At 41.1% G+C, this 13,855-nt stretch overlaps 1 protein-coding gene across 1 annotated transcript in view; it reads left to right on the top strand.

Annotated features, from left to right (window-relative positions):
• The first annotated feature begins 8,843 nt into the window (after positions 1-8,843).
• scamp1 (secretory carrier membrane protein 1) overlaps positions 8,844-13,855 on the top strand; it is a 49,052-nt gene continuing 44,040 nt past the window's right edge. The window contains exon 1 of the mRNA XM_080847934.1: positions 8,844-8,982. Coding sequence (XP_080704060.1) covers positions 8,926-8,982 — 57 coding nt within the window. The 5' untranslated portion in view covers positions 8,844-8,925. The remainder of the gene's footprint in view (positions 8,983-13,855) is intronic.

Consider the following 13,855-nt stretch of genomic DNA (forward strand, 5'->3'; position numbering starts at 1 on the left):
TTGCTTGTTTATTGTGAAAGGGTCTAGTGTTTTACATTTAGCTTGGAGAAGTCTTAAAATAGGCTCCAAGTGACACTATCTCTTATGGGGTGTAATTATTCCTCCAAAGATCGTGTTAATCAATGATTTATTTTATCAGCCTCCATATGAAATGCTGTGAAATGTATCGAGGCTTCAAATTTGGTTACATTACTCAGACGGTTAATTCTTTTCTTCTTCATCTGACACGTGAAATTACCACGACAAAAACAAAACACACAAAGATGATTGAAAGCTACAATTAGGACAAGCTTAGATAAGTATTGTAACGTTATTAAGTATTGGAAGGCATGTGTTAACGGGCAAACGTACGCCTTGTCATGTTAACCCGTTATTTAAACTGAGGATATCCATTGTTAATCCAGCTAGTTTAGCATCATTTATTAGATCCAATGGTATCTAATGCTACCTAGCTAGGTATGCAAACTGTCGGTATCGTTAACTCCACAATGTAACTGTGTTTTTGCAAAGCATCTGCCCCAACTTTATTTTCCTGACCTTGACATTTATGTTGTACATAATCCATCCCCATAAACCGGAGATTTCAAGCGTACAGAAACTGTACGCCAATATTGGCTAACGAGTTGTAGCCAAGCCCTGGATGAAGGCTAAATAGCTTGCTAGCTTTTTTTTTTTTTTTCCTAGCTTGCTCAGTAGCGGGCTATTCACGATATTCACGATTGTATTCACGATTGTATCAATTGTATATCTAGGTTTTCTTTGGTGACTGTTGTCGCATTCAACAGCACAACATATCCCGGGCCTTTTGAACTGTCTGTGGGTTGTGAACGTAAACAATTCGCTAGCCATTACTGCTAGCACTGTAGCTAGCTCAAGACAGTAGCTATATAGCTTTGATAATACACAGCCATTACTACGACTGTATCAACGTGTTGCATTTCACTTAACAGGTCAGTCATTCCCTAAATCTGTAGTAATTGTATATCTAGGTTGTCACATTCAACAGCACAACATATCCCCTAGTGTTTTTAACTTTCTTTGAGTTGTGACTGTAGGTTATGACCATAATGTGTTTGCATCAGGCACAAATATGGCGGTGTTTAAAAGACAGTGACATAACATGATATCCATGAATTCTGAAGAGGTCAAAAGGCGCTGAAAGCTGCGCTTTTTTCTAAAAAAGAAGTCTAGTGTGAACACCGCTTTATACAGTTGAATGGAGAGGGACAGAGACAAGAGGTTCCTTGGATTTGGGGCAGGTGTCAGTGAAGCACAGGTGCAAGCCAGTTTAATGAGCCTATTATGATGTCATAATGCCCCACAGTTCTGCCATGCAAGTCTATGGGGGAAAAAGGGGATGAAAAAAGGAATAAAAAAGGAGTGACAAGGAGTACCGCCACGAAAAGATATAGCAGGTTGCACCGGATCAGGCCGGACGTTTCGGTGTTTGAACGGCGTCTCTATCTCAATCGGGCGAGGCGTTGTTAGCTGCAAGAAAAACGGGGAGAATAAAGAAATAAAGAAAACTTATGAAGAACAATACTGTGCTTCCCTTCGGGCAAGCACACTAACTAATACAATTTCTCCCATTGACTTACATTGGGCCATTATGACATCATAATAGGGTCTTTAAACTGGCTTGCACCTGTGCTTCACTGACACCTGCGCCAAATCCAAGGAACCTCTTCTCTCTGTCCCCCTCTAAATTTAACTGTAACTAGGAACATTAAGACACCTTCCATTCTATACTTTTTTTCTCTCCATATTTCTTACTATCCCTCTCATTCTACTTTCTCTCACACTCCATCTCTGTTCTTCACTCCATTTTTATCTCCTTTTTTCAAATTTCCACTCTCTCTTTATCTCTTTATCCAGAGCCACTCTTGTTCACTCTTCCTTTTTTCTTTCCTTCTTTTTTCCTTCTTCCACTCTTATTTCCTTCTTCCACTTTTCTTTCCTTTCTTGACTCTTCTTTCCTTCTTCCACTCTTCTTTCCTTCTTCTTTCCGTCTTTCTTTTCTTCTTTCCTTCTTCCACTCTTCCTTCCTTTCTTCACTCTTCTTTATTTTCTTCTTTCCTTCTTCCACTCTTCTTCAACTCTTCTTTACTTTCTTCACTCTTCTTTCCTTTCTTCTTTCCTTTTTCAACTCTTCTTTCCTTCTTCCATTCTTCTTTTACTCTTCTTTCCTTTCTTCTTTCACTCTTCTTTCTTTTATTCTTCCTTTCTTAACTTTTGCATTTCATGCACTGTTATTTCCTTCAGGAAATACATTTTCTAGTTTATTTTATGACATCACGATGCCTCTTAGAATCCTGACTTTAAATGTGTAACACAATTGTTTATGATACAAATATTCTCATATGTTTTATTATTATAATTATTGAAATCCGAGGATGTCTGTAGAGTTGATGTGGACGTAATCACCAAAGATTTTTCACAAATTCAGCCCTTAACACTTCTAACACGGGGCGGCCCAGTGGGGAATCTTGTGTTTTTTTGAGGAATCCCATTTGAGAAAACTCTGGCCAATTTAAGACTGCTATTTCGCGTTCTGAAATCTATCTATAAATCCAGGAATCTCTGTGTGTGGGTTTGTGGCAGTGTCAGTCTGTCTAGGGCGTATCTCCCTGACGGTAGATACGTTAGTTATGATATTTCGCAAGTAGCTTATGCATGTCATGAACCTGTGCATCCTTGATTTTGAAGATTTTTGAATTTATAGTTTTCGAGATATTTGTATTTTACCGTTTCCCGTAGGAAACAATGGGTTATCGTCTCCCGTCCCGTCGGCACTATGGGTAGTGACGTCACAATCAAACGCGTAGCGTTATAAACTATCCTGCCTTCACTCAAAGTTCAGAATACCGTTGGATAGAGGAGGTGAGGTCTGCATTCAAATTCTTCTTGGTGAACAGATACAGACTTTTGCTCAGGTAATCTTAAGACAGTGATTGATTTTATCTATTCGTTTATTTTTAAGCTTCTTTATAATCTAAAGACAGTGATTGATTTTGTTTCGTTCATTTTTAAGCTTCTTTATACTACGTTTCAAAGTTGATGCGTATGGGCCTCGCATGTAACCAACTCTCATTACCATGTTAAGTAGTATATTGTAGTTTGATGTATTTGTATAAGAGTTAGCTTTCTATTCAATGTTGATGGTAAGCCTAGACCAGTGACCATGCGTTCATGCATCTACTGACGCAATTAGAGGTTTTCAGATGTGTCCCGATGTATCTGTTGTAATTCGTGTGTAGACTTTGTTTTCTCATTATTGCAATATTATAAACCTCAGTCTGCATTTACCCTGGCTGGGAGAGGCTGTCATTCGGAAGATACTGTGTGTGATCGCCTTTGCTCTGTGTTCATTAAACCTGTCAGAGTGTATGAATAAACGGCTGGGTGCCAATCAAAATCACAACGCAAGAGTGGCTGCTACAAATGGTAGCTTATATTGATAAGCCTCGGAGGCTTTCAGATTGTACATTGCTTTCCCATCTGTTGCTATGGAGTTCACGAAATACGCGCAATTCTCGCTGTAAGTTATGTCGGGCCACGTCGTCATGTTATCCTCCCAGTTCTGCACTGAACAACAGCTAGCCTACACCTACGTCTGCTAACACTACAGAATGCATAAATCCTACGGGCACTGCACTAGTTCTTTTAAAGTTCAGAACAAATCCCAGATGAGAGAACTTTCATGAATGCCAAATTTTGTCCTATATCCACCGGAAGTGGAGTTCAGAAGAAATTCCTTCTTAAATTCTTCTCAACTGCGTTCGAGAATGAGGCCCCCTTTTATTGTAACTGAAGGTGGCTTAGTCTTAGGTGATTTACAAGTTTTCTGAGCCAGCTTTCTAATGTCAGCACTTTAGCATGGTAACTTCCCACAAGGTAAACAGCTTGCGAGCAGCGTGATTGGTTGTTGAACTTTTAATTTCATTAAATGTCTCCATCAACATAACCTCATGTAACAGACACGCAACTGTCATCAGTCATGCAACCAGGGTGGGAAGGATTACTTTAAAAATGTATTCCGATACAATTACTGATTACCTGTTTTTACATTTTTATTCAGTAATCTAATCCAAGTATCACAATCTTAAAGAAATGTATTGGTGGTTTTCTCCATTTTTATGCCTGTGATGGATATAAATGCTGAAAAACATTGGTCCATCCTTGAAGACAAAGACATGTTCTGCTAGCGTCAGAAACTGTGCAACTTAATGGTCACATGCATTTCATCGAATGGTTGTGCTATCCACAAACCCCTTCTATAAGGTCACACACCAGCTTTTTCAGATGACATACTTTCTGCATTTGTGCAGTAGTAGTGCTACTTATATAAATAATATCTGGTGTGGGCGTCCTACTTATTACTGAGGTATTACTTAGTAAGCTACAATTATCAAAATGTACTATATTGTCATAGCTATGTGTTAGACAACAAACTGAACTCAATACTAAATATGTAAAGCTCATTTTATGTGCAACTGTACTGATTAGAATGTCAGGATATCCTTTTTGGTCCCAAATGCAGAATTTCACTGAGAGGAAAATGGGCATGAGGTCGTGTGGTTGTGGTTTGATGTGTGGATATATGTCACGGCAGTGCTGAACTCCTGCCACGCCCCCTTCGACTTTAACTCACGCAACTATTTCTCATTCACAATCACCGGAGTACTTATCACGCACACCTGTCACCTTTGTTACTTAAACCCTTCACTCTGTCTTCCCTCTGTCTTCCCCTCATTCAAAAAGTAGGTACACCTTAAAGAAGGCCGCCCAAGGGCTAAATTGGTCCAATTAGAGTCAGTTGGACCCCTTCACAGAGGTGGGGGAACCCGGACCCAACCATCCAGGTAGGGGAGTCAATTCAATTCAATTCAATTTTATTTGTATAGCGCCATAACAATACAATTGCCTCTCGGCGCTTAACAGAGCCCAGAGCCTGAACCCCCTTAGTGCATGCACAACGGCAACAGGGGCAAGAAAAAACTCCCTGTTAGGCAGGAAGAAACCTTGAGCAGAACCACGGCACATAAGGGGGGACCCATCTGCTTGAGGTCGGCCGGGTGGAGACAGGAAGGTGGGACGGGGGGAAGGGGGGAAGGGGAAGGGTAGTGTGGCAGAAGGGGAAAGGAAGCAACAGGGGCAATACACAGCCAGCATTTGGTCACTGGACATATGTGTACATACATCTGGTGGTAAATACATGATACAGACAAGACCAGATTACTGTGGCAATAGGGTTACTGTTACAGGGGTAGGGGATGTAGGGACAGAGAAACATTTCGGTGGAGGCAATAATGTATATTGTACATAAATGCTAGCATAGGGTATTGGGTAGAGTAGGTGGACGGCAATGCAGTGGCAGTGGGTGCGGTTGGCCGAGGGTTTCTCTAGGTAGACCAGGTAGAGAGACTACGTGCAGAGTGGTGGGGGTGGGGAGGGAAAGTTCCACATCCATCAGCGATTGGAACACGCCTGGCTCCGGGGAGGCAGTGGACCTTGCAGGGGCCGCTTGTTGAAGGGGGGGGTGTGGACATCTCGGACCATGGAGCTGCCGATGACCAGGGTGGGGGTCGTCACATCCAGCGGGAGAAGTCGTCAAGGGGATGATGACTGAGTTGAGGGCCCAGGATGGGGAGCAGGGCGGCGTGGGCGATGCTGGTGTTGCTCTGGAGCCGGTCTGCAGGGGCGTTTCGGGGCGGGCTGAGGAGGGGAGTGATCAGGCCCAGGAGGCTCCTCCTGATCCATCTAACAAACAGGAAATGACGAATCAGTCTGCGGGTCTGTTAGTCGGGAATCAGCATGAACAAACACACAGATGAATCATTTCACCAACCAGGGACATGTCATCTGTGTGTCGGTTTGCCTGTTGCATATTGCAATACTTAGATATGTTTAGTTTTTCTGGCATTGAACATTTTGTTTTTTGTTGTGATCTGTTTGCCGGGGCCGTACATGCATCCACTCGGCAAACAGGAAACACATTTGATGTTGCGGTACTAAATTACAAGTAGGAATTGAATTTGTTTTTTGTTGTGATCTGTTTGCCGGGGCCGTACATGCATCCACTCGGCAAACAGGAAACACATTTGATGTTGCGGTACTAAATTACAAGAAGTAATTTAATTTGTTTTTTGTTGTGATCTGTTTGCCGGGGCCGTACATGCATCCACTCGGCAAACAGGAAACACATATGATGTTGCGGTACTAAATTACAGGTAGTAATTTAATTTGTTTTTTGTTGTGATCTGTTTGCCGGGGCCGTACATGCATCCACTCGGCAAACAGGAAACACATTTGATGTTGCGGTACTAAATGCAAGTAATATTTGAATTTGTGTTCGGATATGCCTGGGTGGCTGGTACAGCAGGTGATTGGTTTGTTGGCGCGGTTACTTTTGGCTATATGATGCACTAAAGAGGAATGTCTTAAGTCTTGATTTGAATATAGGCACGGTGTCTGCAGCTCTGATGGAGGCAGGGAGATTGTTCCAGAGGAGAGGGGCTTGGTAGCTAAATGCTCTCCCTCCTATTGTGGTCTTTGATATTCTTGGAATTACCAGGAGGCCTGCACTCTGGGAACGGAGCAGCCTTGGAGGGCAATAGGGGACGACTAATTCCTTGAGGTAGTTTGGAGCCAGATCATTTAGGGCTTTATATGTTAGCAGGAGTACTTTGAAGTCGATTCTACTTTTAACGGGGAGCCAGTGCAAAGAAGCGAGTACCGGTGAGATGTGTTCATATTTTTTAGTTCTGGTGAGTGTACGAGCAGCAGCGTTCTGTATAAGTTGGAGGCTCTTTATTGTGTTGATGCTGCATCCGGACAGGAGAGCATTACAATAATCGAGGCGGGAAGTAATAAATGCGTGGATTCCAGTTCTTCTCCCCCTTTGGGCCACAATGAGAAGGGGGAGGGATTTCACCTTTTCACACCTGTCTTAAGTAGGCTGAAAGGTCTCAAAAACAGTACATGATTCCGTCTAAAGAAATTCTAGTACAGATGAGAAACTAAGACATTGACATCAGTCTGTAAAGGGTTCCAAAGCCATTTCTAAGCTCTGGGACTCCAGCGAACCACGGGGAGAGCCATTATCTACAAATGGAGATCATAAGGAACAGTAGTGAACCTTCCCAGGAGTGTCCAGCCAGCCAAAATTCCTCCAAGACGCACATCGACAACTCATCAAGAGAGACTGATAAGGCAAAAGTAGAACTTTTTGAAAGACATGGGTCCCTTTACATCTGGCGTAAAGCTAACACAGCATTCCACAATAGGAGTGTGATGGTCTAGGGCTGCTTTGCCGCTTCAGCACCTGGGCGACTTGCCATAGTTGATGGAACCATAAATTCTGCTCTCTACCAGAGAATGTCCGGCCATCAGTTTGTGACCTAAAGCTCAAGCGCAGTTGGGTTATGCAGCAGGACAATGATCCGAAGCATACAAGCAAGTCCACCTACAATGGCTCAAAAGAAACAATATTAAGGTTATGGAGTGGCCTAGTCAAAGTCCTGACTTAAAATCTGATTGAGATGCTGTGGCATGACCTTAAACAGGCAGTTCATGCTGTAAAACCCTCCAATGTGGCTGAATTCAAACAATTCTGCAAAGAAGAGTGGGCCAAAACTCCTCCACAGCGATGTAAAAGACTCATTGCCAGTTATCGCAAACGTTTGAATGCAGTTGCTGCTGCCAAGGGTGGCACAACCAGTTATTAGGTTTAAGGGGGCAATTCGTTTTTCACATGGGTGATGTAGGTTTTGAATAACTCTTTACATTCAATAAATGAAATTATCATTTAAAAGCTGCATTTTGTGTTCACTCACATTGTCTTTGTCTAATATTATAATTAGTTGAATGATCTGAAACATTTAAATGTGAGGAATAAGAAATCGGAAAGGGGGCAAATACTTTTCCCAGTAAAGACCCAGAAGTCACTCTGGAGGCAAGCTTTAGGAACTTGAATTTAATTAGAGTGTCCATGAGAAGCCAGTAGAGGTTAGTTTTAATAATGTTAAAGGTCAAAGGTTAGAGGTTAATGAGCAGTGGAGTGTTTTGGTTGTTCCAGAGGGAGACTCACCATGTTCTGTGGTTTCACTGTGCATGCTGGTAAACCAGCCCGTAGAGCATGGCAATGGTCAATCTAAGAGATATACACAATTGTACAAAGAGTTGGGTAGTCAGGGCCTACTTTTCTTGATGTTGTAGACCTACAGTGAATAGGACAACCTACACCCTCAGTAGGATGTGAGGCACTACCCAGAATCAGATACCTTTCTCACAACCATGTAGCCTCAACGTGAGTTTGAAGTATTGCATGCAAAGTGCTGTTTACAAAAGTTTTGATAAATCTACAAGGGGTTTGCATTGTGATCTGGTTAAGACCATCATAACAAATTCAGGCAAATGTGATATCTGTAGACTGCACTAATTATACAAAAAATAGAAATACTGGAGTATAGTGGTCACGCCACACGCACATTGCAGATCGTCATACAATGTTTTATAGTTTATGTAGCCATACATTTAGGCAGGGAAAGACCACGAATGCACAATGAAACAGGAAAGGTAGTAATTCACAGACCTACACACCATGGATTTAAATGTTTCAATGCCCCTATTTTGTGGCGTGATAGGCAACATGCTTTCCACTCAAGATAAAAACGAATAATGTGAATTGTATTCGTAATGTCTGAAATAGATGTACGAAGACAAATGAAGTTGCTGCGCAGCTTACAAATGATTCGATGAAGTGTAATTATCGATGGTAAACATCACTTCCGATCCTGCCATTTTGCAGCTGAAGCTGTAAGTAACCTGAAGCTTTGGCAGAACAGTTTTGGGGTAAGGTTAACTGTAAGGCTGTGTGTTGTCAGCCGGTCGAAAATTTAGGAAGTAGTTTACGTGGCCGTGAGAATGTCGGATTTTGACAGCAACCCATTTGCAGATCCCGACTTCAGCAATCCCTTTCAGGTGAGTTATAGAATTTTTGTGTCATGGTCGATAAATTAGCTAGCTATCAAACGTAAAGCCTGTCCTACGGCTGTTAGCTCCCCGTTAGCTTTCTGAGCAGTGTATTGGCTAACTAGTAAGAGGATGGAGTTATTCTGTTTTAATCCAGCTGGTTTTACGTGTTGTAGTTAATGCAGTGATGGTTACGTTTTTTATTTGTTTTAGGGGACTGGTTGACACGTCGGCAATATTAACAAGCAGGTGACTTGTCAGGCGTCTGAAGGGTCCGTTAACTAGCTATGTTCGCTAGCTAACGTTACCTCACTTTAAAATCTAACGTTAGCTAACAATGCTACACTACCGTTTATAATACATATGCATCCGTTTCCCTGATACTGTCTGGTCTAGATACGCGATTTATTACATTAAACCATCTAGGTGGAAAGTGATCGCATACAAATAAGTTATTGATGGCATGCAAAGCACTATGTTAGTTTGACAGCTTAACGTTGCTTCGCTAGTTTGTGCCTGCAACGTTAGCCCAAAAAGGGTTAGGGAAATTGGGGATATTGTTCATTCTGTGTCGATATTATATTTTGAATTAAATCCAAGTTTTAACAGGTCATTCGTTTGTTGCTCTGTTGGCTGGGCATCTATCTAATGTCAGCTCGGTTTGTCATCTAGATAGCCAGTAGTCCAGTTAGCTTGTACTGCAAACTCGTTTCCGGTAAAGCACCTGGGGTATGTTCATCTTAAAACGATGTGCACAGTTTTCTACGGTTTCCGGATTGAACAACAACGTGTTTCCTCGAAACATTACGCAGTGGGAAATATTTGTCTCGTGTGGTGGGTGTGACCGAGGTGTGTAGAATTGTGTATAGTCCCATCGTATTAAAAAGTCAGTATGCACAATGGATCCAACTAAAGTTATTTGAAAATGGAAGATGAGAATTAAAAGTTGGTGAAAAAAATGTAACACCCATTTAAACCGATTTCATCAGGATCCAACAATTCTTCTAAAAGAATGGACTTCTCAATGGTGTATGTCTGTTGAATGATTTATTGTCACAGAAAAAACAAAGACTGTCGCACACTCACCCATCATTTTTCTTCTAGCACTGTAGATAGTAGATATTGCAACTTGGACTAAACACTTAGCTAACACCCCTTAGTCATCATTATCCTAGCCAGCAAACTGACGGCCTACAAACTAACCAATACTTTGACATAGTCCTAACGGTAGATCTGGATTCTTTATGTTTCTGGTATAGTTTGTTTCTTTAAACGCTGTAGTCCAAATTCAAACATGCAATGGATCGAATTATAATAAATAGATAGAAGATGCAACTACACTGTATTCCTGGAATAATAAAAAAGGAACAATAAAAGTTCTTTGTCCACAGAACGGGATTTATTTTAATGATGGTATAGAAAGATTTTTTTTTTTAAAGGTTTGCTCAAAAAACGTTTACCAAAGAAGATTGCTTTGGTCTGACATTGCCGGCTACAGTACGATAGAGTAGCATCTCAAATATTTTTGAGAGACAGAGACAGACCTTGGTCAAACTTTATCTTAGTTTGGCTATTTGAGTTGCAAAGCTTATAATCTATGGGCAAATCAACAGCATAGCAACCTATTGTATACAAAGGGGCACTTTACACGAACGCAAGATTGCGAGAAATGTCTCCGGATCGACCTTAAATTTACACAAACAGGGCGGATTGGGTCACTGAATCCGCATACTTTTGAATCTGGGTTCCAATATATATATAAACAGTGCCCTCCACAAATATTGGCACCCCTAGTGAATATGAGCAAAACAGGCTATGAAAAAATATGTCTTTGCTGTTTATCCTCTTGGTCTTTCACTCAAAATATTCACAAATATCTTGACTTCCTGTTCCACTGGCGTACAAATATGAAGTAACACAGGCAAATTCCATTAGTCATTCATCACTATGGGAAAGACCCAAGAACACAGTGACGATCTGCGACGGAAAGTTGTTGAGCTGCACAAATCAAGAAATGGACACAAGAAAATCTCTAAACAGTTGAAAATACCCATTTCCACTATCATGGAAATAATTAGGAAGTTTAAAGCGGCAGGAGATGTAAGGAATCAGACTGGAAAAGGACCTGTCTGCAAATTGCACCGTGAGTAGGATGGTTCGACTGGCAAAATAATCTCCAAGGATCACAGCTGGAGAATTGTAGAGATTAGTTGAGTCTCGGGGTCAGAAAGTCTCCAAAACTACCATCAGACACCACCTATATCACCACAGGTTGTTTTGGAGGGTTGCCAGAAAAAAGCCTTTGCTGTCAATTAACAACAAACTAAAGCCAAATGTAAGTCAGACTTTCAATGGGACGAGTTATATGATCAGATGAGACCAAAATAAAGCTTTTTGGCAACAAACATCAAAGGTGGGTTTGGCGTCGACAGAAAGACAGCCATACTGAAGAGCACCCCATACCCCATACCCAATATGAAGTATGGTGAAGGATCTTTGATGTTGTGGGGCTGTTTTTCTTTCAAAGGCCCTGGACATCTTGTTAGGATACATGGTATCATGGACTCCATCAAATACCAGCAGATAGGGCTGCTCGATTATGGGAAAAATCATAATCACGATTATTTTTGTCAATATTGATATCACAATTATTCAAACGATTATTTTTGAAAACATGCATTTATTGACACAATCAAATATGACATAGAAACACGAATAAGTATCCAAAATAAAACCTTTTTCGTGTGTAAGTGTACCGCCACAACATTCTGAATATAACATTTGATTTTTATAAAACATTTCATGAATAAAATATATATTAAGACAATCAAATATCACACAGAAACACGTATAAGTATCCAAAATTAACTTTCTTCTTGTTTAAGTGCACTGCCACAACATTGACAGCCAAATGCACTGACGAATGACTCGACTGTAGGACAGGCTTTTAGCCAGGCATGCGTCGACTCACTGTTCTAAAATAATTATTACTAGCCGAGTCATGTTACCGCCGCCATGTTTACCTGCCGATTTGCTAACGCTTACACCAAAAATCCGTTGAAACACATCGCCGCTAATAAGTATAACTTTGGCTTTCTAACATGCTCTCACACTCCCCCCTCATGGAGGCAGGGGAAGTGCTTGCCTCCAGTCTCTTTCACAGCCGTTTTATTCAAAATATTCAAAATAAGTTCTATGCGTGAAAAAATACATTCCCTATTTGATGGCTAGAGAACAACGGTCCCAGCATTACTCCATAGCAAAGCTAATAAAAATGGCTAATAAAAATCATATTGTTGTTAAACAGAAATACATATGTACCTTGCAGTTCTGCCCTAAAACAATCCTAGTTAAAGCCTGCTATAGGAGCTTGTTATCGTTCTTCAAACTGTAACGTTACTGAAACTTTAATATTCCACACAGTAGGTCTACTCCAACATGTCTGTCAACAGTCAATGCTGCTGATTGGCGGTTCACTGGCATGTCCCTCCTCCTGCCAACGGCTTACTTCCTGATGCAGCATGCAAGTTAGATTGTACTCCCTCTCGCTGCGTTGAATGCTTTCGCATGCGCGTCTCTTTCATAAACTTTCATAAACTCTCTAGGCCTACTGTAAAACGGAAAATGTCAAATTAATCGTTTCAACTAGATTATACGAGTTTGGAGATCGTTTGACCCCAAAATCGAAATCGCGATCGAAATTCGATTAATTGCACAGCCCTACCAGCAGATATTAAATGAAAACCTAAAAGCCCCCTCTAGCAAGCTATAAATTGGCCGTGGTTGGACCTTCCAGCAGGGCAATGATCCAAAGCACACCTCAAAATCAACACAAAAATGGTTCTCCGACCACAAAATAAAGGTTTTGCCATGGCCATCACAGTCCCCCGACCTAAACCCCATAGAAAATCTGTGGGATGAGCTGAAGCCGAGTCTACAAACGTTGACCTCAGAATCTGGAGAGATACTGCATGTAGGAATGGTCTCAGATCCCGTGCCATGTGTTCACCAACCTCATCACGCATTATAGGAGAAGACTGACGGTGGGTGTCCACGAGACGCGACATTGTGCCGCTCTCATTGGGATAGAATTGAAGAGATTTGTCGCCTGCTGAGGAATTGGGTGTGTGATTTGGAAGTCAACGTAGCTGATAGGGGCGGGAGTAATCGAAAATATCGAAACAAGATGGCGGAGTCTCGGGACTCAGTTACCGGGACATATTTTATGTAAATAAAGGTTATCTACACAACTTTTTATACGTCTAATCAACTCGGTTTGTAGTTTATATGCTACACGAATGCTGTGAGGTCAAACAGAATATTGTAGGTCTTAAATTAAGCTCTCAACTATTACGGTACACTAATACTTAAACCGAAAACCCATTGTAAACACATTGTAGCTAGCTAGCTAGCTGCTAAATAAGTTACATATGTTTTCGTGATTGAACTGGCTGATATATATGGTTTAGATAGAATAAATACACAAATTATAAATTAAAGTAATCAGCGCAACATATTAACTGAACTCTCAACTATTACTGTTAGCTTGCCGTGAAAATTTAACCGAAAACCCATTGGCACACATAGTGGCTAGCTAGCTAGCTGCTAATAAGTTTCATATACTTGAGCATTGCTACAGCCAAACTGAATTTTCTGACCACGCCCCCCAGACGTCTTGTCGCATAGTGATTAAACGCAAGACATTTGTATCGTGGACATGAGCCGTCACAGCTGTTATCTTGGCAAAGGGAGGCTGCACAAAACATTAAATTAAGGGTTGCCAATAATTGTGGCACACATGTTTTGGGGGAAAATATTTATTTAATGTCAACAGGTTTTTTTTTCTTTCAATAATTTTACTTCAATGGAAAGGTAAGATTTT

This window comes from Sprattus sprattus, assembly GCF_963457725.1.
Source record: "Sprattus sprattus genome assembly, chromosome: 11".
Lineage (NCBI taxonomy): Eukaryota > Metazoa > Chordata > Actinopteri > Clupeiformes > Clupeidae > Sprattus > Sprattus sprattus.